Raw genomic sequence first — 27,700 nt, 5'->3', positions numbered from 1 at the left:
ACATTACTTAACCGATCTCATCATCAATAAGATCCCATAATGCTATTTAGAAAAATTGAAGAATAAAGGGCTGCAATTTAATGTATATTTTGCATATGAATATAGGATATAAACACTTATTTTTCAGTCTCATAACATATAAGAATTTCATTCTATATTGTTCATTATAACTAAAATGCCACAGGGAACTTCACACATTTGTTCTTGACAGAAATTTCTAGCAGAAAGATGTAAAGCACTTTTCAGAAAATACATACTTGAGTTTAAAATAGAAAATAAAGACCATCTTCCATAAGCGAAAGTCATAAAATATTTTTCTTTACTTGGAAAATATAGGTTTCTTTTTAAAAAATTTTTCCCTTGTCCCCTGGAAATCAGTGTATTTGAAGCCTTTGGCTCTTCCATCCCCATAAAACAAATGGGAGAAATCCTCAAGGAAAACACCACCACCAACAACAAAATCCTACATGTATATATATCTCCAAGTTCAGCTAAGTATATCAATTTTTTAAAAAAAATCAATAATTAAGTATAACTTTTCAAATTAATTGACTGCTCTCTTGAGGAAACTCCTGTACTGCGACAGAAACAGAAAGACATAGCGACAGTGAGCACAATGTTTGGATATACAAAGGACAGTGAAACATTTAACTTCAGGATAAAATAACAGAAATTCTGACCTGCAATTTTGAAAATCTTCTTTTAACTGTTTTAATGTAGGATTGGTCTTTAAAATTTAGCGAACATATGAACAAATATGTGAAACAAATTATGAAATAAGTGCATCATTTTATCACACAGCATATACCTTTTCTAGTCAGGGAGATGAGGGAGAAGTAGGTTTAAATAAAGGCAAAAAACGTCCACAAAGAGTTATTCTGAGTTACATTTAAAATTTTTCAAAAAACACTGTCAGATAGTGGAATAAACAAGTTTTTTTAGGGAAATAATCATATTACGTGAAAAAATAATCTGTGAGCTACCCACAGTGTGATACCCACAGAAGTTACTTTTGGCAGTCAATTAGTCAAACATAGTGAAATAAACAGACCTGTAGGGGAAGTTTCAAACACCTATATCATCTCTCCTTGGAAGGATAAATGACTGTTTCGTAAAGATGTTAAATCTAACTATTTCCAATCAGGAAGAAACTTAATGCAATGCAGGAAACAAAAGCAAACACTATTTTTTATTAAAAAAAAAGAAAAAATAGATTTAATATAATTGATCATAAATTAATTTTCATTGTATGTTGAGGATTATTATTATTTTTTAAAAAACTAACTCTGTTTCTGAAATTGCATCTTCATGGCTGAATGTCGGACACACACAAAAAAAGCTGCCCTGCATAAATCAATGTTATGAACTACTGCTATACAAATCTGGTTCAGATTAACATAATAATGAAACATGGTATTACAGCATGTTGATCGATAACCTAACATGGCTCTAATCAACAACAAAACAAAATCCAATAATACTCCGAGAAAAGCCATTTTATTTTCCCTAGAAAAACATAAAAAAATAGTTGCTGTAGGATTAAGTCCATTTCAATAAGAAGAGTTTTGTTTGGAGAAAAAAACAAGAACAGAGAACTTTTCAAACACTCTACATAAAACCGAGCAATCATTTTTGTCAAATATAACTCTAAGGTTCAATATATAAAAAGTTGAATGCCTATCAGGATCTGCTAAAGTGCTGCACCTTTAGAACTGCACAATGATACAGGCAGAAATCTAGATTTTTTTTCAGGAAGCAAAAACATAGTTCAGTGCTTTTCGTAAGTTTAGCTAAGACAAGCCTAAGATTTTAAAGAATGGTCTCCAGAGGGAAAATAAGAATAATCAAATTAGAGTGGATCAATAGGAACAAGAAAGTATGTCAACAGTTTGAGAGTGAAAAATAATACTGTGAAGAGATTTGTATTTTTTTCACATTTTATAATGTATTTTCATTTCCTCTAATTGTTTAAAATCTATAAAGGAAATAAAACTAATGAATAGAAGCTATTACAGCCATGGTTCATTCTCACACGGTCTGCTATTTTGGTTAGCATGTCACTGAGGGTTTTTCATCCAAATTTGACTTACAGAGTTGAATTGTTAAGCACTACATACTTGCTATTAGGCCACTAAGTGGAGAGGAGCTGCTAAAGGGGTGTTGGGATTCCTGAGGCTTCCAGGGTTGGTTGCCCTGAACTCGAGAGCATCACTTCTCAGATGTGAGAATTTATTACAGATAAGAGGTTGTAGCAAAGCTAAAGGTATAGCAGAGCTAGAAATAACAGTACTCTACATAGCAAGGCCTTAACACTCCAGTCAGTACCAGGGGACAGAACAGCAGGTGACCTGGTGATCAGCCCACAGCCCTGCTCAAAACAAGGCTACCATTAGCAGGTCCTTCTGCAGGGAAGAACTCCACAGCCTGAGGTGTCTCTGGTGTGGGTCTGCCATGTCACCTCTCCTTTGACTGAAATTGTCAGTCAGGGGTTGTTAGCAGGGTGTGCTTCCAGGCTACAGCACCTCCACAGCACTGTGACATCTCCTTGGTGGCCTAGGGTTTTTTAATCCCTGGGGAGCACCCCAGAGCAAGCCCCTCTTCTATAGGTTGCACTAGCTGGTGTCCCACGCCTGCCTGGGTGACTTCTGTCAGAGGCTTGATAGTTTCAAATTAAAAAAAAAAAAAAAATTACTTTGACTTAATTTGATTTTACCAAGGCAGAAAAATTGTGTCATTGGTTGCACACTTCAAACTCCTTGAATATTTACCATGACCTTCAAACTGCAGAACACTTTTGCCAATATTACCAATAGGCACATTCTAAATAATAATTGAAATGCTACAGTATATGAAGAAATTACAAGATAGAAAATTATCCTATAAGTAAAGCTGTTTTTACTCGGGACTTCGCTACTTTTGCATATGTTGAAAGACATTGAGGAGTTTGCATGGGTCTGTTCTAGCCATCTATCTCTTTCCTGTCATGCCATATTCATTATTTACTTAAGTTTCTGATCTTCAAGAGATAGATCTAGTAACAGACATACATCATATATTATGTCCATTTATGCCCTATCACTTCGCAACATTCCTCATTTTTATCCTTGTTCTTTAGGCTATCAGTTACATTATCACATTTCATTCCACTTCTTTAACACAGCCAATATTCCATTCTAAAAATATAAACTCCATTATTTGTACCAAGATGCTTGTTACTTTGGTGTGCCATGCTCATCAACAATTTTAATCACTTTGTAAAAGAGATTTAGAGAAAGACCCAGCTGCAAGCTTTAGCACTAGACATCTTTATTGCCTCTTTGCACACCATAGATAAGAATGAATATCATTTATCAAAAAAAGAGTATAGTATTAAAAAACGTAGTATTAAAAAGTGCAGTATTAAAGGGCATGGAGATTCTCCTCTTTCAAAATTCATAGGATATCTGATCTACTTACATGGTTTTAGTGTTGTATTTGTACATATTTGAGTAGAAATATAGCAAGTGAGTTCATGTGAGCAGAATGTTTATAGAAAGTTACATACTATTGTAAGCATATGAACAGACCAGACCAGCTAACCCAATATCCATCAGCCCAGTTACTTCAAAGAAAAATATCTCTTGAGAGCAAATAACTGAGAAGTCTCTTCCTAAGGTGAGTTAGAAGAAAGCTACTACCATCTTCAATTAATCATTACAAAACTATTTTTTAAAAATCCTTGTCATTTAATTTGTGACATCTTTGCTAGCTATGTATATGCCTAATCCTTTTTTCCTATCTTGATAAGATCTTGGCCTCCTTGCAGTATGTGAGCATAAATTCAGGAAGCCAATTGTGCCTTCTCTGAACAAGCACTTTCTTGTATTAGCTTTAATTTTCCACCTTTCACTTTCAGTGGATATCTAGAAATTCAACACCATACCAAAATATTCCCATGAATATGGATCAATTGGTGTGAGATGCTCTTCTCACAGCTTCATGTTAATACTCGGTGCTAAGCATTTTATTGCTTTCATGTAATTCCTCCAGGAAGTAAATTTTCCAGACTGCAATAGCATAATCTCTATTTAAATGGCTTGCCTGCACAAAACCCACCTCTCAGAGCTAAAAATATTGTATCTATTTGCCATTGCATTCTGCAGTATTTGTTTCAATTACCTTTGTTTCTTTTATCTGAATCTTTGCTCTATTTTCTGCTGGCTCCTTCTGCCTTGTTCAAACTCCTTTCAACATTTTACCTATGTTTCATTTATACCTTTTCCCTGCATATCTTTTGTTCACAGTTTAAATTTTCTTGTTTATACTGTTCATTCTCTTCTGCTTCATTATGTTCCACTTTACTTGCAGGCTCAACTTGCTCTCTTTTCTTTTTTAATTGCCATTGTTCTGATTACAGTTCCCATCCTCATTGCTTTTTTCTGATCTTTTCATCTTCTATTTTCCTATCTCTTCAATGATCTTTGGCACTTCCATCTTTTTTTTTTTTATTTTCTGTTGCTTTGTGTGAGGGGAAAATGTCATCCAGTTTGGTTTTGTTCACAGGTCTCTTAATTCCCCAATGAAATTTTCTCCTTTTTTTAGTATCTTCTCTCTTTTTTTTTTTGCAAATAGTGTACAAAGTTAGAGCATTGCAAATCAGCTGAAAGAAAAAATCAATGACTCAGTGATCAGCAGTTTTCAAAGTGCTGAATCCTTAATCTGCTCCTAATCAACTCACACAGTTTCTGCCCTTGTTGCCAGTTTGGAAAGGGAGGGAATAGTCATGAGAGAAGAAAGTACCTGTACTTTGTAATAAACACGGTCCAAGTGTAAAAATCTCAAGAGCTACAGTTGACTCTAATGGTAATGGAAACTTCTCAAGGTTCAATAAATGCTTCACTGTCTCCCTGTTGTAAGTTATTGGTCTAAATCTGGACTCAGAAATGCTTTGATTATCCAAATGGCAGAGTGAAAAAGGAAGCTTTGCATACTTAAGCTGTCAAGATTACTTAGGAATGAGGACCTGAATGATTGCAAATGTCCCTCTCTGATATAAGTCTTAAAGTCTTACTAACTAAATAACCAAAGAGATTTTGTCACTTTTGGATTTAATATAGAGTCTCACAGAGTTACCATTTTTTCTGTATTTAACTAGCACTGAGTTTACTAACTTGAGAAACTTTTTTTTTTTTTTTATCAGATAAAAAGGGAGAGAACTAACCTGGAAAGTAGCTCTAATAACAATTTGACATGTTAGTAGTATAAGACAAATGATGATGTAATTTAGTAAGGGTCTTCACTGGGTTTAACAAGGCACTGTTCAGACTAGAAAGAACTTATGGACAGCAAAATGATACACATACATGAAGGGGTATGGAGCTTTCTCTCTATATAATATATATATTTATTTATATATATATAAAAAGCTTGCAGCAATAAGATGAATTAAAACGTCAGTATGGCCCCCTGCAAGACTTTGGCATCGGCTTTCTGTACTCTGTCTCAGAGATCACCTAAAGACAAGGCAAGGGGGAAGGGCATGAACAAAGGCATATCTTATAAGCAAAATAAGTCCCAAAGCCAAGAAATTCTGCAAGTGGAAACTGGTATAGGAGGAGTGAAGAAAAAAAGGTAATAAACGGGATTTTTTTTTGTCCTATGGTTTTGAGGTGCTTTGGTAAGAGAAAAATAATCTGGAGCGCAGGTGGTACTTGCTAACAGTTAACAGCCTAATTCAGGAATCCTAAATAAGAACAAAGTGGCAGGTCTGCCTGAAAAACAGTAAAAAAAAAAAAAAGTAAGGTATATATAAAACTTTTAAAAGAATTTGAACATTATGGTCAAAGTCCTAGGCATCAGAAGAAGGACCTAGAAAACAAAAAGATTACTGTAGCTACCAGCGTAGTACTAAGTGACATGTAACAAGGGGGAGATTGCACTAAGGTTAGCAGCTTAGCCTGACTGCTGGCTGCTTGGCCCTGGTTTTATCAGCAGTTGTATAGTAAGAAAAAAATATGTATTTAACATAGATAGAAAACGAAACAGATTTAAACAAGTTCACTGGATGTTTCTGTTCTCAACATTCATTCTGCTAGCCTTTCTTCTCTATAAGACCTCCATTAAGACAATTCTGACAATTTATCATATACTAGACCTAAATTATAGTTCATCTACTTCACAAATGAAAAGTTTTATATGCAAAATATAATCTTCTAGAGTGATAATTTTTCCTTGTTAAAGCTGGAGTTTCATAATATTTTACTATTTTTTTTAAGTAAGAACATAAAGTATTATTGATTTTACTTTTTTTTTTAATTAAACCCATTCCAAGAATGATTTCCTTTTTTGTTGTTGTTTTTGTTTTTTTTAGATTTAGAATAAAAGAAACATTTTGGATATAATATATATCCAAATGTATATAATGCTAGCTTTCCAACACTGCAAAATCAAATCAATGTAAATTACTTCGGGAGAGTAGGCTGTGGATTGTATAACAAATCACAGTGTCTGGAGATAAATCATAGTGTCTGATTCTGTTGTCGATACTGCCTGGCACATTCCGTGGGAAGAGAAGGCAGCTGCCAACACCATCGGGCTTGGAATGGGCGCTGGCAGGGTGCTCAAGCTGCCCATGCAGGTGTTCCCTTAGTGGCCTGGGCCATCCCAGCCCTCCTGCCTGCAGAAGCAGGACCAGCTCTACTGCTGTGGCCAGAGGCAACGCTTTGGGTTGCTCCTGTTTGGGCGGAGGTGATCTTTGAAACTAGTTTTACTTTTACAGCCAGTAATATACATTCATAATGTGCCAACATCTGCTGTTCCATATGTTAAGCATTAAAAAAATAAGCAGTTTAGTTTAGTTTAAACTTACTCCTGTGTTGTGTATTAGAAAAGTATAAGATTTTTTTAAACTATGAAATTCAAGCTATTGGGAGTTTTAGACTGAAGATAACATGTCCAATTACTGTTTTCTTGAGCAGGGAATACAGATGGAAGAATGATTCATCTCGCTTAAAAAACTAACATCTTTTTGGGAAGGATGAATATTAGCAAAATGCCTCTTAAACATGGGAAATGTTAAAGCTTGCTTCCATTCTAGTTTTGTGAGGCCTACAACCTTATTTGACAATTTGATTTTTAACCATAGGGAAAAGTTTTAATACATACAATTAAATCTTTGGACAAACTTTGAAAAATATCTCTACGGATATATGCTTGTCTTGGAAGATCTCAAACATAAACAAAATATACTTTTATTTAATGTTCAAAAATTCAAATTTGCTCCAATTTGCTACACCCCCACTTCTCATAATTTCTGGTGAATGTAGCTATACTTCTTTTCACTTGTACAATCAAATGAATAGCTGTCATAGGAAGATTATACCCTCTTGCTTTTCATACTCTGTATTTTTTCTGGTGCTTTTTACCAGAACATTCTAGTAGATTTATCATTTTCTAAAGAATTTAATTTTAAATGTCAGGAAATTATTTAGAAAAAATATTCTTTTTGACTACTAAAAATTGCTGTCTGAACATAAAATTTCTCTTTGCAAAGTAAGGCAAAAATATACTGGATTAAATTACTCAACTTATTTTATTACAACTGCAGCATGGATGCATTTTGCCTCTGTTTAAAACAGGCCTGTTCTGAATATTTAAATGCCAAATAAATAAACTAGCCAAGTACTGGAAATTTAATATATCTTCACTTACAGCTATTTACTGAGCCTGGGTGGGTAATCACTGGTTATTATTAGAATTATCCTTAAATAATTGAATATTACATTGTATATTGGAGTGATAATTAGGTCAAAACTGATTTAGATACCTACTGAGTATGACCTACCTCTTTCAAAAGTAATGTTCAAGTTTAAGCTTTTCTAAGAAAAAAGGGTAAACATATGGTGCAGCGTATACTCACAGTGATGTATTACTCTCAAAACTATCTTAAAATAACATTACGAGGGTTGCAAAGTAAATCAGTTATGAATAAAAAGGAGAACTGGAGTGCCATTTTCTCTTCTGTCTACATGTGCATCGTTATCACTGCCGCTAATAGTGTGCTTTTAAAATAAACAGTTGTTTCCATACAGCTTTGTAATGAGAAAAGAGTACCCTTTGAGCAATTTATGCAGTTAGGTCCTAACTTTTTTTTTTTTTTTCTAGAATATTTAAATCTTGCTTTGGAGGCAATCATTTATATAATTTCCTCACAGATTTTGCTTATGTTGTCAGGATTTTGAAGGCTCCAAGAGCCCTTACTGGTTGCACCTGAGTTGACAGTGGATCCTCCCATGCCAGCTGCTCATGGGCATCGGGCTCCATTTCCACTTAGTCCAGGAACCCCAGCCCTTGCCCCAAGGACACCATAGCAGTGAGGGTCACCAGCCCTGACCTTGTCACCCACAGGACTCTGGGTTCTGCATTGTATGGAGCTGGGCTCCTGCAGGACCCCTGGGACCTGCACTGTGAGGACCTGGGTTCCTGGGGACAGCCGGGGCCTGTGTTGCGGCTCATCTCCAACCCCAGCCCTTGCCCTGTCTCCCAGAACCTGGGTCACTGCTTGCTATGTTGGGGGCTGTAAATGGACCCTGGTACCAGCACCTGGATCTGCTGACACATTCAGCCCCCATGAGTCTGCATCCCTCAGTGAGGACACAGCCTGTGCTGGGGTCACCTCGCTCTCAGCTTGTCCTTCCCCATGCAGCAGCCCTGCTCCTCCTGCTCCATGGTTTATGGCACTTGGTACACTACATTGAACTCTTTACAAATTATGCTACAATTTATTTTCATAACTTGCAGGAGAGATCACCAGAAAGCTCCAAAGGCAACTTTTCAAAGTTGCTGATTCATGTCATGTTTTATCAGCTCAAACCCTTATCTTTCATCAGCTTCATTTAAAAGTGAGATTTTTCAGCGTTAGTGCAAACAGAGCTCTCGTTCTGCAAATTTCAATAAGATTAAATTTTAAAAGGAACAATTAAACAAGGAAATTCAATGCTGGATGAGGACTGTTTGGAACACTGTATCAGAAGTTATCAGATTCACAAACAACCCAATTGCAAAACTCTTTTTTTTTTTTTTTTTGGTCATATTCTACCTTCTTTAATCAAAGTGCTGAAGCAGAAAAAGAGATAGAGTGGTCTTGTCAGTCTGCAATGCTTTTTGTTAGCTGCATGATTATATATTTGTATAGATATGACTATACAAGCCCCAGAGAACATTTTTGTCTGTTTTACAGTGAAATTATTAGTCTGTTTTAAAGTGAAGCAAGGAAAGTGGTTAGTTACAGAATCACAGAATGGTTAAGGTTGGAAGGGACCTCTAGAGATCATCTAGACCAACTCGCTCACTCCAGCAGGGACACCTAGAGCACGTGGTACAGGGTGGCGTCCAGGTGGGTTTGGAAGATCTCCAGAGAAGGAGACTCCACAATCTCTCTGGGAAGCCAGAGAGTTAATTTGATTATATTTTTTGAATGTTACCAGATCAAACAACAAAATCCATTCTCATGCTCTGCAAGCACTGCACTTAAATACTCTTTTTTTTTCTGATTTAAATTAAAAGTTTTTTTTAAAAAAAGAGTCCCTGGAACATCACCTTTCTACTTGCTACAGGAATCTGCAAGAGCAAACCTGTCACCGTGAAAAAGAAAATTTTGTAGATCTTGCATAACTTCACTATTAAAGTTCCTTAAATAAAATTTGATTCTCCACTCTCACAAAAATGTATACTATTTTTCTCCTGCACCCACATGCTACAAAGATCTTGCAAGACATGCAGAACAAGTCTATTTCAAGACTTTGAGGGAAGAATTTATTCTCCTTTTCCAATTATAACTTATTCTCTTCTGCTTTACAAACTCCCTTTTTTCTTTCTTCGACAGAAAACTGCATCATCTTAAATGCACCATTCCTAAGTTTTTAAGCACGCTACAGTGTTTGCCAGGCTTCCTTGACCTTTTTTTTATCAAGATATCAATATATTTTCTAAAAAAACCCTAAAGCTCCACCTAAGGAGACTTATTATAGCAAAAAGGAATCCTGTATGCATATATATATATATATAAAGAATCTATGTATAGAGATAGTTATGTGTATGAGAACAAAGACACCCCTTCTTCATGTCTTGAACAAGATATATGCAAACAAAAAAATCTGCCTTTGCAGCTTTCTATTATTTTCCTCTTCTATCTTACTACCTTTCTCTACCTGTTTTCTCTTATGCTTATTAAGACAGTAGCTTTGTAACAATCCTAAGTTGTTAGCAGTAGTAAGTCCTTTTCCATCCATGAAGACTCTTTTTTACCTATTCTTTCACCTATTCTATTACTTATTCCGGTAGATGAAGCAATGAAAGTCTTGACTGACCATGAGGATTTTGCTTTCTACATTCTTACATGTGATCAAATCTCCATTGAAACTTTATTTTTTGAAGTATGGCCAGAAAGAAGAAAAGTTTATCTGTATATCCTTGGATTTGCCCTGATTTTTTTTCAGCTGTGGGCTGCCTGCTTGCCTGCAGCTAATATCAGAAGTGCTCACAATCACTAAAGAAACAGGCAATACAAATAGAAGCACCGACATACAAAGAAATAGAATTTCATTCTAAATAGATTTTTCCATGTCTGCTCTTTGCTGCTCACTTGGTAAGCAGAATTCATGCCCTGCAAACATTTGAGATAGATAGATAAAAACTCTTCCTGCTCAAATTTATATCCTCTAAAATCTTAATTTGTCGTGGACAAGTGCTGAACTGTTATCCAGAATTAAAAAAATAAATAAAATTGTTAATAATAAATCAACACTTGCCATTTAATGTTTAACCTTAAGAATACATATTACTTTATTAAAGCAACACTGTGTAAAACTAAAATGAAACTGGACAACACTTGAATATTACCTTCTTTGTTACAGCTAAGACAAATAATATATATGCAATGTTATGCATATATATATATATATATGCATGCATTGCAAATTTGTGGTATATCTGTCAATCTGCAGCTCTCCAAAATTAGTCATTTGGATTATAGCTTTGAAATATGCACTGTTAAAAAAATGTTCTGCAACCCATTATATTCTTGATTTTCAAGCTAATTTTCTTTTACGGTCCATTTCTGATGTCTCATACACAATGATGGCTGAGAAATGTCCTTATACTTTTCCAGCCACTCCTGAAAGCCTCCTGTTGCAAAGATTAGGCTCCTGGGTCACTCAAACTGAGACCGGCACTATTTCAACATCCTTTTACACTTCTTTGTTTCCCATATGTTTCTTCGTTCATTGCATTTTGTCAAGATAACAAGTTTTACAACAGTACTAGAAATTGTTTTTAGCTAATGCTTTAAATAGATTTAAAATACATCACATACTACGTCATTTTTAACTAACTCAGGAAAACATGCACCTCAAAGGCTGGACAGATAAAATTTGGAACATAAAGGCATTAGCTTTTACAGTTACTTAGATAATTTTAACATGCAAACACAGGTCACATTTTAATGAATTTTATTATTTACCTTGTCCTAAAGTTAGCAGGATGAGGATGCCCATCATATAATGATAAGTAATCATATTCCTCTTCTAGAGCAAAGGATTGAAAGACAATCTGTATTCTGTTTCTTTCTTCTGCTATTATAACCCAAGTACAGTTTGCACCATTTGGATATCCATACGGGAAGCCAGGGCTTTCTATAGTGCCATTAAGTCCTTTTAGAGTTCCACCACAGGTATAAATAAATCCTAAAAAGCAAACAAACAAAACAAGGAAAATGAAGTTAGCAATACATTTTTATATCAACTTTCAATAAAAGAAAATATGGCTTTCGAATTCATGATTTCCACAAAACACTTCTCATTGACCAAAGTCCTGCATTTAGGAAGGTAAAGCTCAGGTATTAGAATACGGCCACTTAATGCAAAACAGTTCCACCTACCTAACAAATGTGTTTTCCATACTGTTTATATAAAGACATATGGTGTTTCTCTATGTCTTTGCAGAGAAATATATATAAACAACATCTACCTAATTTTCTTGCCTATGAGACAAAGCATTTGTATCAATTACCCCTATTGTAAAAGAGAGATGCTGCCAGAGCAAGATGAGCCTTATTCTTTCAGTGCAAGTCTGTTACAAATTAGATCCATCAGTCTCTTCCCACTCCTCCCCAGATTTTGGGACTGGAAGCTGCTGAAGGATTACTAATTATGCAAAACTTTTTTTTTCCTTTTTTATCAACAGTTTCCTTTTATGAAAGCTTAATAACTCAAGATGAAATAGCCACTTGTTTTTGTTGCATAACTATTCAACCCTGCTCAAATAGCTGAGTTGTGTGTCTGCAATCAGAATAACTTACTAAGCTTATAATTGTCTAAATAAAGTTTTAAGATGCACAGTTCACATACTGTAACTGACCCCAAGCGGGTCCAAGCTGAAAGGTGGATCTGCCAACCCATCCTCTTTAACATTAATATTCTTACGTGACTGAAGCAGCTCTTTCATTCAAAAGACAGATTTTCTTAGGCTATAACCTTTTATCTTCTTAAGTGTTTTCTGAGAAAAGATAGAAAACAATAATAGTTATAAAAACTGTACCCTCGCAGAGCAGGACCTTTTCTCCAGCCTCATTCTCAGTCCTACTTATTGCAATTCCTAATTCTAACCTTCCTGGGGCCTGGGTTAAGGATGTTACGCAGATACTTCTCAGCCTGGTTAGCCCCACTGACTATTATCCATTGATGGTCCTACATGTGGGAGGAAAAGAAGCGGCAACATGCAGCCTGAGAGCAATCGAAAGGGACTTTAGGGAATTTTTAGGGACTTCAGGATTTTCAGGAAGCACAGGCCAGGAAGGCAAGGTGGCAGAGTTGCTCTTTACGTGAGAGAGCAACTGGAATGTATGGAGCTAGTGAACGGGAAGACGAAGCACGGGTCAGGAGATGAGGTGAGGATTAAAGGGCAGGCCAACACTGTCGTGGGAGCTTACTACAGGCCTCCTGACCAGGGAGAGGAAGTGGAGGAGGCCGCCTACAGGCAGCTGCAAGAAGCCTCACAATCCCAGGCCCTGGTCCTTATGGGGGACTTTAACTACCCTGATGTCTGCTGGGATAATCACACAGCTAGGAGGAGACAGTCCAGGAGGTTCCTGCAGAACGTGGCAGATTACTTCTTGATGCAGGTGGTTGATGAGTCAACAATGGGAGGGGCGCTGCTAGATCTGATACTAGCTAACAGAGATCGTCTAGTTGGAAATGCGAAAGTTGGGGGCAGTCTTGGCTGCAGTAACCACGAGATGATAGGAGTTCATGATCCTGTGAGGAGGAAACTGGACAAGAAGCAAGCCTGGACTTCAAGAAAGCTACCTTGACCTCTTCAGGGAGCTCCTTGGAGGAATCCCCTGGGCAAGGGTCCTAGAAGGAAGGGGGGTCCAGGAGAGTTGGCTACTATTCAAGCACCGCTTTCTCCAAGCTCAGGATTGATGCATTTCTATAAGAAAGAAGTCAAGCAAGGCAGGCAGGAGACCTGCGTGGATGGGCAAGTAGCTGTTGGGTAAACTCAATGAGAAAGAGCAAGAGCATGTACATAATGTGGAAGAAGGGCCAGGCCACATGGGAAGAATATAGGAATGTTTTCAGAGAATGCAGGGATGCAACGAGGAAGGCCAAGGCCCGTTTGGAATTAGAATTGGTGAGAGATGTCAGAAACAACAGGAAGGGCTTCTACAAATACATGCGCAGCAAGAGGAAGACTAGGGAAAATGTTAGTCCACTGCTGAATGGGGAGGATGCCTTGGTGACAGAGAATGCAGAGAAGGCAGAATTACTAAATGCCTTCTTTGCCTCAGTTTTTACTGCTAAGGCCAGTCCCCATGTACTGAGCCTGGAGACAAGAGAGAGAACCAAGAGAGAGGAGGACTTGCCACTAGTGTAAGAGACTGCTATGGATTGTGTCTGTCTGTGTTTGACATTGTTGACACACCATTTACCTGAACAATGCCCCAGTATCTTGTCTCTGGAAAAAACAGCTCAAGACCCAAACAAGGACATTATCTCTCACCATTTGCACCTCTTAACCCTGGCATCTTATCTCTGGGAAGGAGACCTGAAGAATGACATTCTCAGCAGTGCCCACCAGAGCAGTGTGCATTCAAATCAAGAGTAAAGAGAAACACCAAAGCACACAGCATGTACAACATGAACAACACGTACCAGAAAACTTCAAAAAAATGGGAAGACTCTTTGAGAAGGGGGATAAAAGGACTAGGTATTCCTGCACTGAGGAGTGCAGAACATCACCTGCACCCGGCACACACGGCCTTCTGCTTCTGAACATCACCTGCACCGGCGTGCACGGCCTTCTGCCTGTGGATCATCACCTGCACTGAGATGGCACAGTTTCTTTCCCTGAACATCACTTGCACCGAGGCACCTGTACCTGCACCGAGGCACCTGTACCTGCACCGAAGCGCAGGCAACGACACTCAGCCGGACTGATGGTGGTGGTAACTATAATCTTGTTGCATCTCTCCTGCTTGCTTGCTTATCTTTCTTTCTTTTTCCCTTCTTCTCTCTGTCCTATTTGTGCTTATGAGAATTGGTTGTATGGCATTTGACCCCGTTTGTGTCTTAATCTTGCTCCTGGGATCATATCAAAACCTCCCCTGACGCTGGATCAGGACATCTGGTCAAGGAGGATTGAGTTAGGGATTATTTAGGCAAACTGGACACCCATAAATGTATGGGACAGATGGGATGCACCCAAGAGTGCTGAGGGAACTGGCAGGGGTCATCATTCAGCCACTCTCCATCATGGAGAGCGGGGGAGGTGGCAGAGGACTGGAAGAAAACCAATGGCGCTCCAGTCTTCAAAAAAGGCAAGAGGGAGGACCAGGAAAATCCAGGCTGGTCAGCCTCATCTACGTCCTGGGAAAGGTGGTGGAGCAGCTCATCCTAGAGATCATCTCTAGGTATGTCAAGGAAAAGAAAGGTGATCGGGAGTAGTCAGCATGGATTCACCAAGGGGATGTCATGTCTGACGAACCTAATAGCCTTTTACGATGAGGTGATTGGCTGGATGGATGATGGGAGAGCCATGGATGTTGCCTACCTTGGCTTCAGCAAAGCTTTCAACACAGTCTCCCATAACATCTTCATAGGAAAGCTTAGGAAGTGTGGACTGGACAAGTGGACAGTGAAGTGGATTGAGGCCTGGCTGGATGGCAGGGCCCAGAAGGTGGTAATAGATGGGGCCGAGTCTGCTTGGAGGCCTGTGGCCAGTGGTGTTCCGCAGGGGTTGGTAGTGGGCCCAGTGCTCTTCGACTTGTTCATCAATAACTTGAACAAGGGCACAGAGTGCACCCTCAGCAAGTTTGCAGATGACACCAAACTGAGTGGAGTGGCCAACACTCCCAAGGGCTGTGCTGCCATTCAGAGAGACGTAGACAGGATGGAGAATTGGGCAGAGAGGAACCTTATGAGGCTGAACAAGGACAAGTGCAGGATCCTTCACCTGGGGAGGAATAACCCCAGGCACCAGTACAGATTAGGGGTTGACCTGCTGGAAAGCAGCTCTGTGCAGAGGGATTTGGGAGTCCTGGTTGGGATCCTGGCCTGCCTCAGGAGGAGTGTGGCCAGCAGGTCGAGGGAGGGGATCCTCCCTCTCTACTCAGCTCTGGTGAGGCCGCACCTGGAGTACTGTGTGCAGTTCTGCGTTCCCCCGTACAAGAGGGACCTGGAGCTTCTAGTCCAGCGAAGAGCCACGAAGATGGTTAAGGGACTGGAGCATTTTTCTTATGAGGAAAGACTAAGCGAGCTGAGCCTGTTTAGTCTGGAGAAGAGAAGGCTGAGAGGAGACTTGATTAACATGTCCAAGCACCTGAGGGGTGATTGTAGGGAGGATGGAGCCAGGCTCCATGGTGGCCAGTGACAGGACGAGGGGTAACAGATTTAAGTTGAATCAGAGGAAGTTCCACCTCCATATGAGGGAGAACTTCTTTCCTGTGAGGGTGACAGAGCCCTGGAACAGGCTGCCCAGAGAGGTTGTGGAGTCTCCTTCTCTGGAGATCCTCAAACCCTGCCTGGATGCCACCCTGTGCCACGTGCTCTAGGTGACCCTGCTGGAGCAGTGGGGTTGGACTAGATGATCTCTAGAGCTCCCTTCCAACCTTAAGCATTCTGTGATTCTGTGATGCCAGGTCATCTCAATATATTTTTCTTTCCACCAGTTTGTTGTCTGACTGCAAGTTTACATGCCTTCTGCAGGCTTTCTGCTCTCTGATGCCTATATATGTACTTGATTTTCCTGCCTTGGCTTTTGCACCCCAGCAGCCTCTTCTCCTCAGGCATGCACTGAGCTCCCCAGTCCGCTTGGGTTTCCTCAGAAGAAGGAAATCCCAAAAGCTTTCTGCTTATCAGCCGCTCAACACACATTTTCAGAGGAACATGGTGCAGAGTTCATAACAAACTACAAACAAACCAACCACAAGCTGTTTCTTTAATTATAGACAGATGTATAGATTTGAATTCATTAAATCATCTTCTTTTTGGTACATTCACAAGCTTGTCTTTGTGTTGAACATTTAGATGTGCAGACGCCCCTTTCTGTGAAATACTAATCAGAAATCTATTAGTATTATGTGCTTTGTATTGCTATACTGTAGAGTAACTTTAACAATAGAGAGGGATACATCCTTTTTTCTTCTTTTCTCTCTCTTTTTTTTTTTGTTTTGTTTTGTTTTTGGATTTTACATGTTTAGCTCCTTCACTGAGGATGCTTCTTAGGAGGTGTAATTACTATACTACTACACATACCAGTACTACCACACATATATATGACACCACTCTGGTCATATATATGTCAGACAGAGAGAAGAGTTTTGTTCTTCTAATCTCAGAGCCACATGTATAGTAAATTTTACCCTCTATTGTAAATTAGCTTAGAGAATTTATTTTCATGTTAGTGCTGTCTGTGCAGTTTCATTTGTTAATTAGTCTTCATCGCTGGGAGCCTGTTCTACTTATCTCCCTCCTCATATACTGAAACTATTTTAAAATCTCGTTTATCTGTAATTATTTATTATTTAGGTTCAGCTGTTTTATTTAATACTTTAAAAATGTTTTCGAACACAGTCTCTGTGCAAGTCACTTTACAAAACTAGGTTATTCACAGATCATATGATCCTCATCCTAGAAATCTGGCAACTTCCTCCAAACACAAGCACCAACATAAGATATTTTAAAAGGTTTAAGTGTGTGTGTATATATATATATATTTATAAATAGTTTTTCCTATAAATCCCTTGCTGAGATATACTTTCAACTGAATCAGAGAAAATTAGGATTTATTGAGAGAGATTTGGATAATGCTGTGCCATGCACTGGAAATGATCTCTGTGCCTTTCTTTAGACCAGGCATGGAAAGCACACTTTGGCTCAGTGTCACCACCCAGCTCCTGTCCTGATTCAGAATCTATGCCACTGCTGCTGTGTCTGAGCTGGGAAAACCATGAATTATAAGTGTATTCACTATTTTGTTTATTTAGTGCAAACTCATGAAAAATTCAAGTAATGGATTTTCTGTAATTGCTTGCAAGGAAACAGATTTATTATTTTCCTAACAAAACAAAACAAACAAACAAACAAACGAGAGAATTGAATTGAGGCAAAATAATGCAAAAACTACTATTCAAAATGATTACTAAGGAATATAGCATTCCATATTGGATCCAACAATAGTTCATATGTCTTCATGAAAGAAATATGTCTTTCCTTCATACATTTCCATGTACTCCATTTACCAATATCCAAAGTCTAACAAAAACTTGTTAATTATTCATACTTGCTGAAAGATGTCATAACTTGGGCATTTTTCAAAGATAACTAGCAGAGTGTAGTATAGCTATACATATGTCAGAAGAAACAAATTTGATTTTGATTTTGATAGGTCTACTCTTTTGCCCTGTAAAATAAAACATGCCAACAGAATCCATACGATGTGTGCTCTAATCTCTGCTTTCATATGTTAATTCATTCTGTAATGCTCTTCACCTTGGCAGACCAGCTGGGATATGTTCAAAACAGAAAACATTTATTAACTGACTGATCAAATGTTGAAGACATGACATTTATTTTCACAAGGCCAAATTCATGATGAAATAACTAGTAACATATACTGTGATCTTTTTCATCTAGGTTTCAGAACTAGCATTCAAAACAGAATTTATTTGCAAACTATTTTTCATTAAAGGGAAGATTTGATTTGATGTATGAATTAAAAACAAAAAAAAAACTTTCAAAGTTTGAAGTTAAGCTGGAAAAAAGAAAATGTTTACTGAACCAAATATCAAACTGAATGATACCATTGATGACATTCTTAGTAGTTAGTGTGATACAAAGCTTTTATTATTTTGTTTGCGTCCTGATTTTTAAATTCACAATTCAATTCCCAAAAGTTTTGCATGGAAAAAAATATTTGTCAGAATTATAAAACACCACTCATCTTCCTGCTGTCAGCTATATTTTGGTTGATTCTGATTCTGACCATTCAGTTATACTGTTTCATACCATACTTCCATGTGACTCACTTTCCAAGCACTACACATCTTTAGTTTAATCTCTTTTGTTTTTCCACAGTAGTAGTAGCATTTTTTTCTGCATAAAAAATACTTCCTTTCTCTAACCTTGACTTTCAACTCAATATTTCACTAACTACCTTTTTTCACATCAGTACAAACATTAAACATAATTCTCTCCTTTCATAAACTACATTCAACTCTTTCTTATTCTCTGCCTTGTTCTCTGCCTCTTTCAAATACCCCACAGCTTGCAGAATTCTTTCTTCCTATACTTTTTGAGAAGAGGATACCTCTTTCTCTAAGGATGGTGGTGTCCATTTCCACCACCTTTATAACTCTTTATGTCCTTTCTGAATCTCATTTCCTTTCTGTAACTTCAGTAGTATCCCCAGTTTTGGAGAAACTTTGAGAGATGTGATGTAAATCTATCACCAGGTATACAGTCTGGTAGAAGAAGATGGTCATTTTACGAAGAATATTTGGATTTTTTTTCCTTCCCGTAGACACTTAATTATGTTCGTTTGCATATAACTCCTTGACAGAGGATAACCTTCTGCTTCTATGTTAAAAATACTGCTGCCACAGTCAGGGGAGGGAAGTCAAGCTTCAAGGAAGTCAGATGCAATACACTCAAGGTTTTATCCCCCCATGTGTAATTAACTGTCCTTCTACGGATATTTCAATATTTCTCTCCTATTCTCTGTGCAATTTCTAAAATATCTTGTAGACAAGAGATCAGCTGTTCCAAAATAACTGCCTTCATCCCTATGCAACTAGAGAAGGGTAATCTCTCAGATGTGACAAACATCTGGGCAATTGAGTAAGAAATAAAACCAAGAGAGGATATTTGGAATTTCATCACAGAACGAATTAAAAATCCTCTCTGGGGTTGAAAGCCTGCCGTATTTAATACCCTTCACATGTGTTGGCCTTGCCAAGCCTGCGGGGAAACTGGACTCCTTATGTTTGGGGAGACTGTGGGTAGATATTACATTTTTAAGGGGAATTTGGATTTCAAATAATACTGATCTCCATATTATTTGGCCTGCTGATTGTTTCTCTGGGGTGCAAGCATAAACATTCTGAGCAATGACTTCCTCATAGGCCAACTAATCCTAGAAAATGACTCCATAGTATTCTGTCTCTCCTCCCCTTTTTTCCTCAGTTACACAGTCCTTGGGTTCTTGCAGTCCTTCCACCTGAGAAGTAGAAATATCCCAGCATATACTCAACCAGAAACTGATCCAGGAGACTTAGTTTCCTGGCAACCCTAAAGAGAACACCATATCAAAGGCACGTCTGGATATAAATTCACTCAGATTTCATTTCTGATCCCATGAAAAAGTCACTGTGTGCAAAGATATGAGCAGAGATCCCAATGTAAAGATTAGTGCAGAAAGTTTTATATTTAGTTAGTATTTCGTTTCACTGTTCCCTTTTCTTCAAAGTTAGCCAAATGTCCAAATGCTTTGTACTAGGTCTCATTAGTATTTTGTGTGTGTGATCTAAGAAACTGGTATTCTTCATGATTAAAACAAGTCTTATTTAAAGTTACCTTCGAACTATCAGCTAATTAGTCAAAATGACAAGTAAGGTCCCTGCCATAACGCTGTGAACTGCTAATACCATTTGAGAGCATTTCTGTTTTTTTAGAAACAAAAAAATCTTTCTTTTGGGTGGAGAATTCATGCTTCCTAATTAAATCTCCACTAACATAACTAATTAAAACAAAATTCTCTTGTCATTAAAATCTGACAGTCAGCCCTTCCACTGCCTGAAAGACAGTGACAAGATACAAGTGCTGTGGTTGCCGGACCCCCAAGACTTCTAAAGAAGTCTAACGCAATCCCAAACCGTAACATGCAATATACTGATACTATAACCTCATACTATTGTATTTCTGTCTTTGGAACATTGATAGAGAAAATATTATGCTGTAAAATGTTGGTCTGTCAGTCTCTGAAATATAAATAGGTCATGGGGCATGAAAAAAATAGAGTATTTTAAAATAAAGAGAAAATTTTCCATGGCAATTGGCAATATTGGTAGATTGGTAAATATCAGAATCCTTAAATAAACAGAGATAAACAGTCACACAACAACATGTTTCAAGAGTCTTGGCCTGAACTGATACTAATGGAATATAAACAAATACCACCTTTAAAAAGGTAAAAACAAAAGTCACTTCTAAAGAAGTTAAGATACAGTTACTCCTACTACAGATTTAAATTAAAGTTTAAATCTCCAGAAAACCTAATTACAGTTTTAACACTAATTGTAATGTAACAGCAGAACAGCCAATGTAATGCTGACTTGAATTACTTAAATTTAAAGCCCATTGACATACAAAGCAAACCTCTGTTTGTCATTATATAAATGGTTCATTAAAATCTAGGATCTGGAGTATGGACTTCTCTAATGAGATTTGCACAGAGACTTAATCTAGTGAAGGAAAAAAAAGGAAAGAAAAACCCTACAGTATGTTAAATTGGGTAGTCTGAAATCCTGCAACATCTTCAGACAGCTGAGAGAGAACAAATTATTGCGAATCTAAGTAACCTGTTGAAAACAGTATATGCCTTTGGAGAAAGAAAAAAAATACAGTTACCATAATCCTTAAATTCTTCTAAAGCAGCATAGGTTTAGTCAAAGTCAAATGAAGAAATAAAAAGTTCCAATAAGCAGTACAATAGGAAATAAACACTATCAAATAAAATATGATGCTTGTTTGAAATTACTTCAACAAGATTAGAAGAGACCTTGTAGACTCAGTGCTGTGAAAATTAGGAGGAAATTAAGGTTCTGTTTTAAGTTTCAGCCAATAGAAACTGAACATACGAATGGTTCAATATTTACTGTACTGCAGCCAGTCTTTCTATGTTCTCCATTTCCTTCCTTCCAGAAATAACAGACACTCCTCTGTGGTAGCATAGATTGCTTCAGATAGAAAAAGCCTAGTAAGCCTCGTGCTTAGCCTTCTCATTCAGTCACAGAGCTTGCCTTCAGGTGAGATCCACTTTTCTTAAGAACAAATCTAAAGTCTCTTGCAGATTCAGACCTTCCAAATGCTACTATAAATGTAGGTAGGAAAAAAAAAAGTCACTTTTCACACTCCTAAAATATTATCACTTTCAGAAAAATGTCCATAGAAGCCTGACACAAATGGTTACTCTGTGATGTTATTGCTGTGGTATTCGGGCTGTTGTACCAGATGCAAAGTCCATGCTCTCTAAAGCAGCCTAAACTGGCAAAATGAAAGATGTATTTGGAATTACTGAAGCACCAGTTGCAAAATCAGCTGTAGTCTTTGATCTACTCCAGGCAGTGACAACGCCTTTTGAATTAAACAGCAGCAGGATTTCAGACCATTCAATGAGAGTATAAGCAAATACAGGAAGGCAGGCACCCAAAACTTTAAATTTGAAGTAGAAAATACAGCAAAATCACAACAGAGTGTGAATGCAGAAAGGACAAAAATGCCCATGCACAAATAAATGCATAGCCCCAACCAGCTGTGATTATATACAGCGTTAGGGTGGGGTTTCTGGTTTTCAATTTCTAGTTCGCATAGTAATGAAAAAAATGCTACCACTTCAAATATCAAAGAACTACAGGCTATATATGGGTCAAATGAGAGCAGGGAGGGCAGAGCATGGCATGAAAGATTTGGCACTATGAGATAGTTTCTGACATAGCTCTTAAAGGGGAAAAATTTAAACAGCTTAATCTTTTACAGATCTTCAGGCATTTTATTTCTGCATTATTTTTCTGCTTCCAGTTCAATCTTACAAGCAATTAATCTTTTAGCAAGCTACAGATTTTTGTAAAAAAATATGTTTTTGTACCATTAAGAAGAGCTGAACTTTCTTCCATGGCTTGTTAAAACCTGGGGCTGCACTGTGACTGTTTGCAGAAAGGGGAGAGAGGAGTGAGTACATAACAGAATCGCTACTGTCTTCCTTTCTCATCTGCTCTTAAGAAGAACAAATAGAGAAACAAACAAACAAAATATCCAGCCAATCCATCCCTGTAGCAAAGGAAAACCCAACCTAATTTTCTGGAACCAACTATTTACGCTTTTCCATATTCCTTCTACGACATCTTGCAACCAAAATTGCTGGATCGTTTGCATTTATGGTGCAGAACAAAATAAGAGGAAAAAATATGTGAAATAATTTCTCTAAAAAGCAACATATATAGTTATGAAAGAATGTAAAAAAAATGTTAAAAAACACAATACAAAAGTGAAGCATCGAAGTCACAGAAAGGAAAAGTAAAATTATTAAAACAAACACTTCTGACTGGAAAATAGTAGTTTAACTTAGTTTAATTTGGTGAAATTATTTGAGAAAAAAAGTTATATTCTTCTAGTTTAACTACATTTCCATTTGCATGTGACAAAGAAATGTGATATGTAACTTTATTTTTCTTTCTCTAATGGTTAAAATTTGGACAGTCTAGCTAAAGTGCTAGGTATTAACTCTACACATACTATTACGCAAACCATGCAAACATGCTGTGCATGGGAAAAAAATAGATGGCTACTCTGAGCATTGGTTTTTGGGCTTCATCTTATATCAGCACAAATACAGAAAAAAAATGGTGTTAATTATTTCTTGAGCCGGAATGATCATTTGTCATATAATGCCTCAAGGCATTCCTACCTCCTAGCCATTAATACTCAACAGGGCCCTGTGTCTCTTGTTATCACGATAGCAACACACATAATTTCCTATTAAATTGTGTGACTTTTTATCTTTAATTAATGCGCTCCCTGGTTTCAGCTTATTTCACCTTTTGGCAACGGTTAGTCCAAGTGTCTCATCCATTTTTCAGTACTGATGTCTGCTTTCAGTAGTAGGTATTTCTGAAATTAATCAGCACCCAACATTTCTAAAAAAAAGCTAGTAATAGTGCTGCTGTCTTACTATGAATAATCATCCCCTCTGACATGACAAACTAGCTTCTACAGGAAAGCTATTACTTTGAAACTGATTCTATTGCATTTAAACATTCTCAGTAGCAAAGAATCTCATCAGAGCATTAAAGCTTGCTCAGTTCTGAACAAGAAGAGGGAGACCTTAGTTTCTTTCTCAGTCTGAATCTTAGACCCACTTTACTAAGTATCCGACAATTAATAGCAGTATCTTACCTAACCGTTTTTTAGAAGGGAGCTGCTGTCTTCATACTTTTCACGCAGTATACTTTGATTCTGATTTTAGCATAAAAATATGACTATTTGGTTCCTGGTGCACCTAAATAAAAGTATTTATAATGGGACAACTATCTTTTTCCTCTTCATCTTTTCTTAAACCAAGCACATGTTGTTGTGTGGTTGGTTAGAAGAATAACCAATTCTTCTAATGGAATCTTCAGTAAAATTGAAAATAAGTGCTTATAACAGAGCAAAAACTAATGCCAGGGCAGATGTGGAGCTTTTTCAATGGGAGGCATTATGAAAATGTTTGATTTCAGAACATATGTACATGTGTGAGTGGCTGTAGCTAGACAGCTACCAAAGCACCTAGAGATGACTCTAGGTAACTGGAGATATGCCACATTTATCACTGTGAAAAGGAAATATTTGGTATTTTTAAGGTGTAAGATTTGTTCTTTAGCATGAGAAAAGGACTTGTCTTTTGAGGAAGCCAGAGAGCAGTTTTTACTGTTGCATGCTCAGATTAAAATACTACCCCTTCTGGTGCTTGGGGAATCCAAAGGAGGATGGCAGTGGACATCCTTCTGAGATAATTTGGGGAAGCTTCCCTCAAAAACTTTGAATATTTTCTCTAAGTGATTCAGGGGGACCTAGGGATATATTCACACAAAAACTGCAATACCCTTAAAATTTTAAATTTACACACAGTAAAATGTTTCCATGTAAAGCTGTATGCTTAGTCATTTAGGTTATAAAGGAAGCAGCATGGATATCTTTGTCTAGCTGACAGTCTAAACCAGATCTCATATGCATAGTATGTTATTTCATTGGGATCAGTCTGAGGCAAGGACATGGAATTTGGATTCTGTTTCTATTAAAAAATACCAGAGGAGTCAGACATGGTAAAAACATGTACCAGACAGCTTCAGAGAGAAGTAGGTACCGACCTCCGGGGAGGCCACCGCAGAACTGCTGCACTGCCCTGCACTCTGCAAGTCTAATGTCAAGCCAAGCCCAAGATAGGAGCTTACCTCCCATCCAAGAGGGCAAAGCAAGGCAGCCTCTTACTCTGTGAGATGACATACTGCTCAGTATGTGACATACTGCTGATGAAACAGGTAACTGGACAGAAGCTGGAAGATTTTTGCCTTCTGAAAGGGAGAGCAGTCGTGATTACCTCTGCAGCCGTATTGCTGCAGAGGGCTGGTATAGTTTACAGGCAAGCATTCATCTCTGGAAAACAGGCTGGGAGATTTTGAACTTTTTTGAACTTTTCGATGAGAGTATCAGTGGACATAGGTGTAGTATTTACACAGTTCAGCCTTCTGCTAGACCAGAAAAAAATTATATCCAGCAAATCTGATACAGATAGTTGTAGACTATAAATTTGGTGCTATACATGCCTGGGAGATACACAGTCAAGTAAAGACACATCTGCAACAGGGTGTTTAATCCAAACACTTCAGTGACTGAGTCATTCTTGTATCTCTTGTCAGAATCAAATCTAGTTTCTGAACAAAAGCTCAACTGCATATGCAACTCAAGAAGCTACTAGTAAAATAAGATGTAGTCTTACTCAGAATAGATGTGAATAAGCCCCAGCTATCCTGCCTAGCATTGTCTGTTTAGTGATGCTCAGTGCAGCTGGAGGCAGTGTTGATTGGAATGCTTAGATAAAGCCTTCCATTTTTTGCAATATTCTAAAATTTTGTGAAATCAAATTGTTTGTGAATGAATATCCAAATACATTTTTGTTAAGGTTCTATCATGAATGCTACCATGAAATCCTGATCGAACTAAAAGTGACGCCCATGAAGTAGTAAACTGTTTTAAATTATTGGGGTATATAAAAGTATTCCAAGTCCTCCTTCTCTGTAGTCTCCCAGTTTATGTATCCATCAGGGTGCTGACTACATATTAGTTGTCAATCAACTCATGTTCTTATCGTTTAGAGATTTGTAGGTCTTATTGAAATTCTTAGTTAGGATCAATGCCAAATTTCCAAGCCTCTATATTTTGTTTCTGTAAAAGCAGATTAGTTTTCCAGCCTTAATTGCATGTCCAATGATTCCTCTGGCAGTGTAGCCAAAATTCTCTAGCTGCTGAATCCAGTCCAGAATTTTAAGTCATCTTTATGTTCTAATACTGACATTTATTCTGCTTACATCTGCTCACAAATTAGATACAAAGGGTAGAATCTGATTAAATGTGGGTGTTTAGCAGCAAGGCTTCTGTTGTCATCAGTAGAGCTCTGGACAATACATTGAGTGGTGCTTAGTCATCTACATCAAATAAATTGACTGGCTCTCCATTGACTACAACAGAAGCTTAGATAACTAGGACAGCTTACACACCTGCTCTGCGGGAGCCTAATGTTAAGTGCAGGAATCCTGCCTGAGATAAATTTACTGTTCAGCCTTTTGCAATGGTTGTATTAACACCTTTCTTATTTTCAGACAAAACATGGAGGACAGGAGTGAAATTAAGCAAAAGTGGGCAATTGCTTAGAATCCTCAATGAGGTAAAATTATTCTGGGGCTTTCTTTATCCATATCTTTTCCTGCAGAAGATGAAGGCCAGGTGTCAGAGCAGTGCGTACTTAGCACCTGATCTCCGTTTCCTGCTTGTAGACTTCAACACAGAGTTGCTGCGGTTGCTGCTGTTGCCTCAGAGTGCTCAGAGACAGACAAGGTATCTGCTGTTGCAAGGAGGCCTCAGCTCACATCACGCCAGGGAGCAGTAGCTTTAAGGAAACTGGCATAAGCAACCCAAAAAAGGGCTAGAGAGCACGCCCCACAAAACATTTGAACAGTATTCCTCTGTCTTCCCGTACAAAATATCTTCTCTTTGTATTGCAAAACTTGTGCAAAATGTGAATTTTAATTAGTGCGTAGTGTCCCAGTAGACGTTTCTATGGGAGCAAGGAGGGGTATATCCCTTTCTGTCTTATTTACTATCTTTATAATTAGGAGTATATGATTATGCTATCAGTAAAGTGAAATGAAAATGAAAACCACACCCACTATGAATAATATACCCAGTGTGCATGGAAATTACAGAATTTTCAAACAAAAAGCAATTATACTTTTCTGTCTTTCTTAATTACTCTGTTGTAATTTAAGGGATGTGACTAAGCTATTAATGCAATTTAATAAGCTGAAATCAATGCACAGTGAATCTAACTTTTTTTAAAAGTACTTCTTGGATGTAAGGATGTGTAGACTTTGTTGAATTTCTGCAGCAAACTGCATATGATTTATGTGGGAGTTGAGAGTAACTGCTGCTCAGTGTATTGAAGGAGCTGGAGTGCTAGGCTATAATTGTCTTCTACTAAGACAATGTGAGTGTTAATATTAGATGGAGTCTTTGAAATGTAATATAAAATGCTATATTAAGGATAAAAATTATTATCATGATTTGGTTTGATTAACAGAGTAACGAGTAGAACTCATCAGCAAGATTAAAGGCTAAAGATCACATTTAAATAAGCCGAATGTCTTTAAACCCAGATGCTGCTACTGCTTGCAATGCTCAAAACTTCATCAAAGCTCTCTCAAAGTTCATCACATGTGCAGAAACAAAATGCAGAGAGTAGTAATTCATACTTCAAAAATACACAAAAAAAAATCAAGGACATCACTCGAAGAGGTAGCCTTCAAAAAGAAATCTTATTCAGGACAACTTCATTTCTACTTACATGAAAAATACTTATAAGTACTTAAAGCTATTAATAATTCAATTTAATCAAGATTTAAAGCCACTTAGCTTAGTAGATTACATTCCTAAAGATGTGCCCTAATATTCAGAAGTGTTGCATGTAAGGCAATTCCTAACTTAATATACTTTTATTATTTCATTTAGAAAACCTTAGTCAATTCCTTAAAAAAAATTACCTTTTTTGTTTTTATTTTGAAATTTATTTGTAGCTTTCTTGGCCCTCCAAAAATCTGTGGTAGTCCAATATAAAATGGAAAAAAAAAATCTCCTAACCC

At 37.4% G+C, this 27,700-nt stretch overlaps 1 protein-coding gene across 3 annotated transcripts in view; it reads right to left on the bottom strand.

The window, feature by feature from the left end:
- The window catches only part of CSMD3 (CUB and Sushi multiple domains 3), a 574,767-nt gene that overhangs the window by 486,863 nt on the left and 60,204 nt on the right, over nucleotides 1-27,700 (bottom strand). For all 3 annotated transcript variants that reach the window (XM_088523156.1, XM_088523167.1, XM_088523178.1), the window contains exon 2: nucleotides 11,498-11,720. In XM_088523156.1, the coding sequence (XP_088379282.1) occupies nucleotides 11,498-11,720 (223 nt within the window). The remainder of the gene's footprint in view (nucleotides 1-11,497; nucleotides 11,721-27,700) is intronic.

Source organism: Tinamus guttatus, unplaced genomic scaffold (genome assembly GCF_059628265.1).
Source record: "Tinamus guttatus ecotype Peru unplaced genomic scaffold, ASM5962826v1 Tinamus_guttatus_pri_ptg000012l, whole genome shotgun sequence".
NCBI lineage: Eukaryota > Metazoa > Chordata > Aves > Tinamiformes > Tinamidae > Tinamus > Tinamus guttatus.
This window is presented reverse-complemented; position numbering and strand designations above follow the sequence as displayed.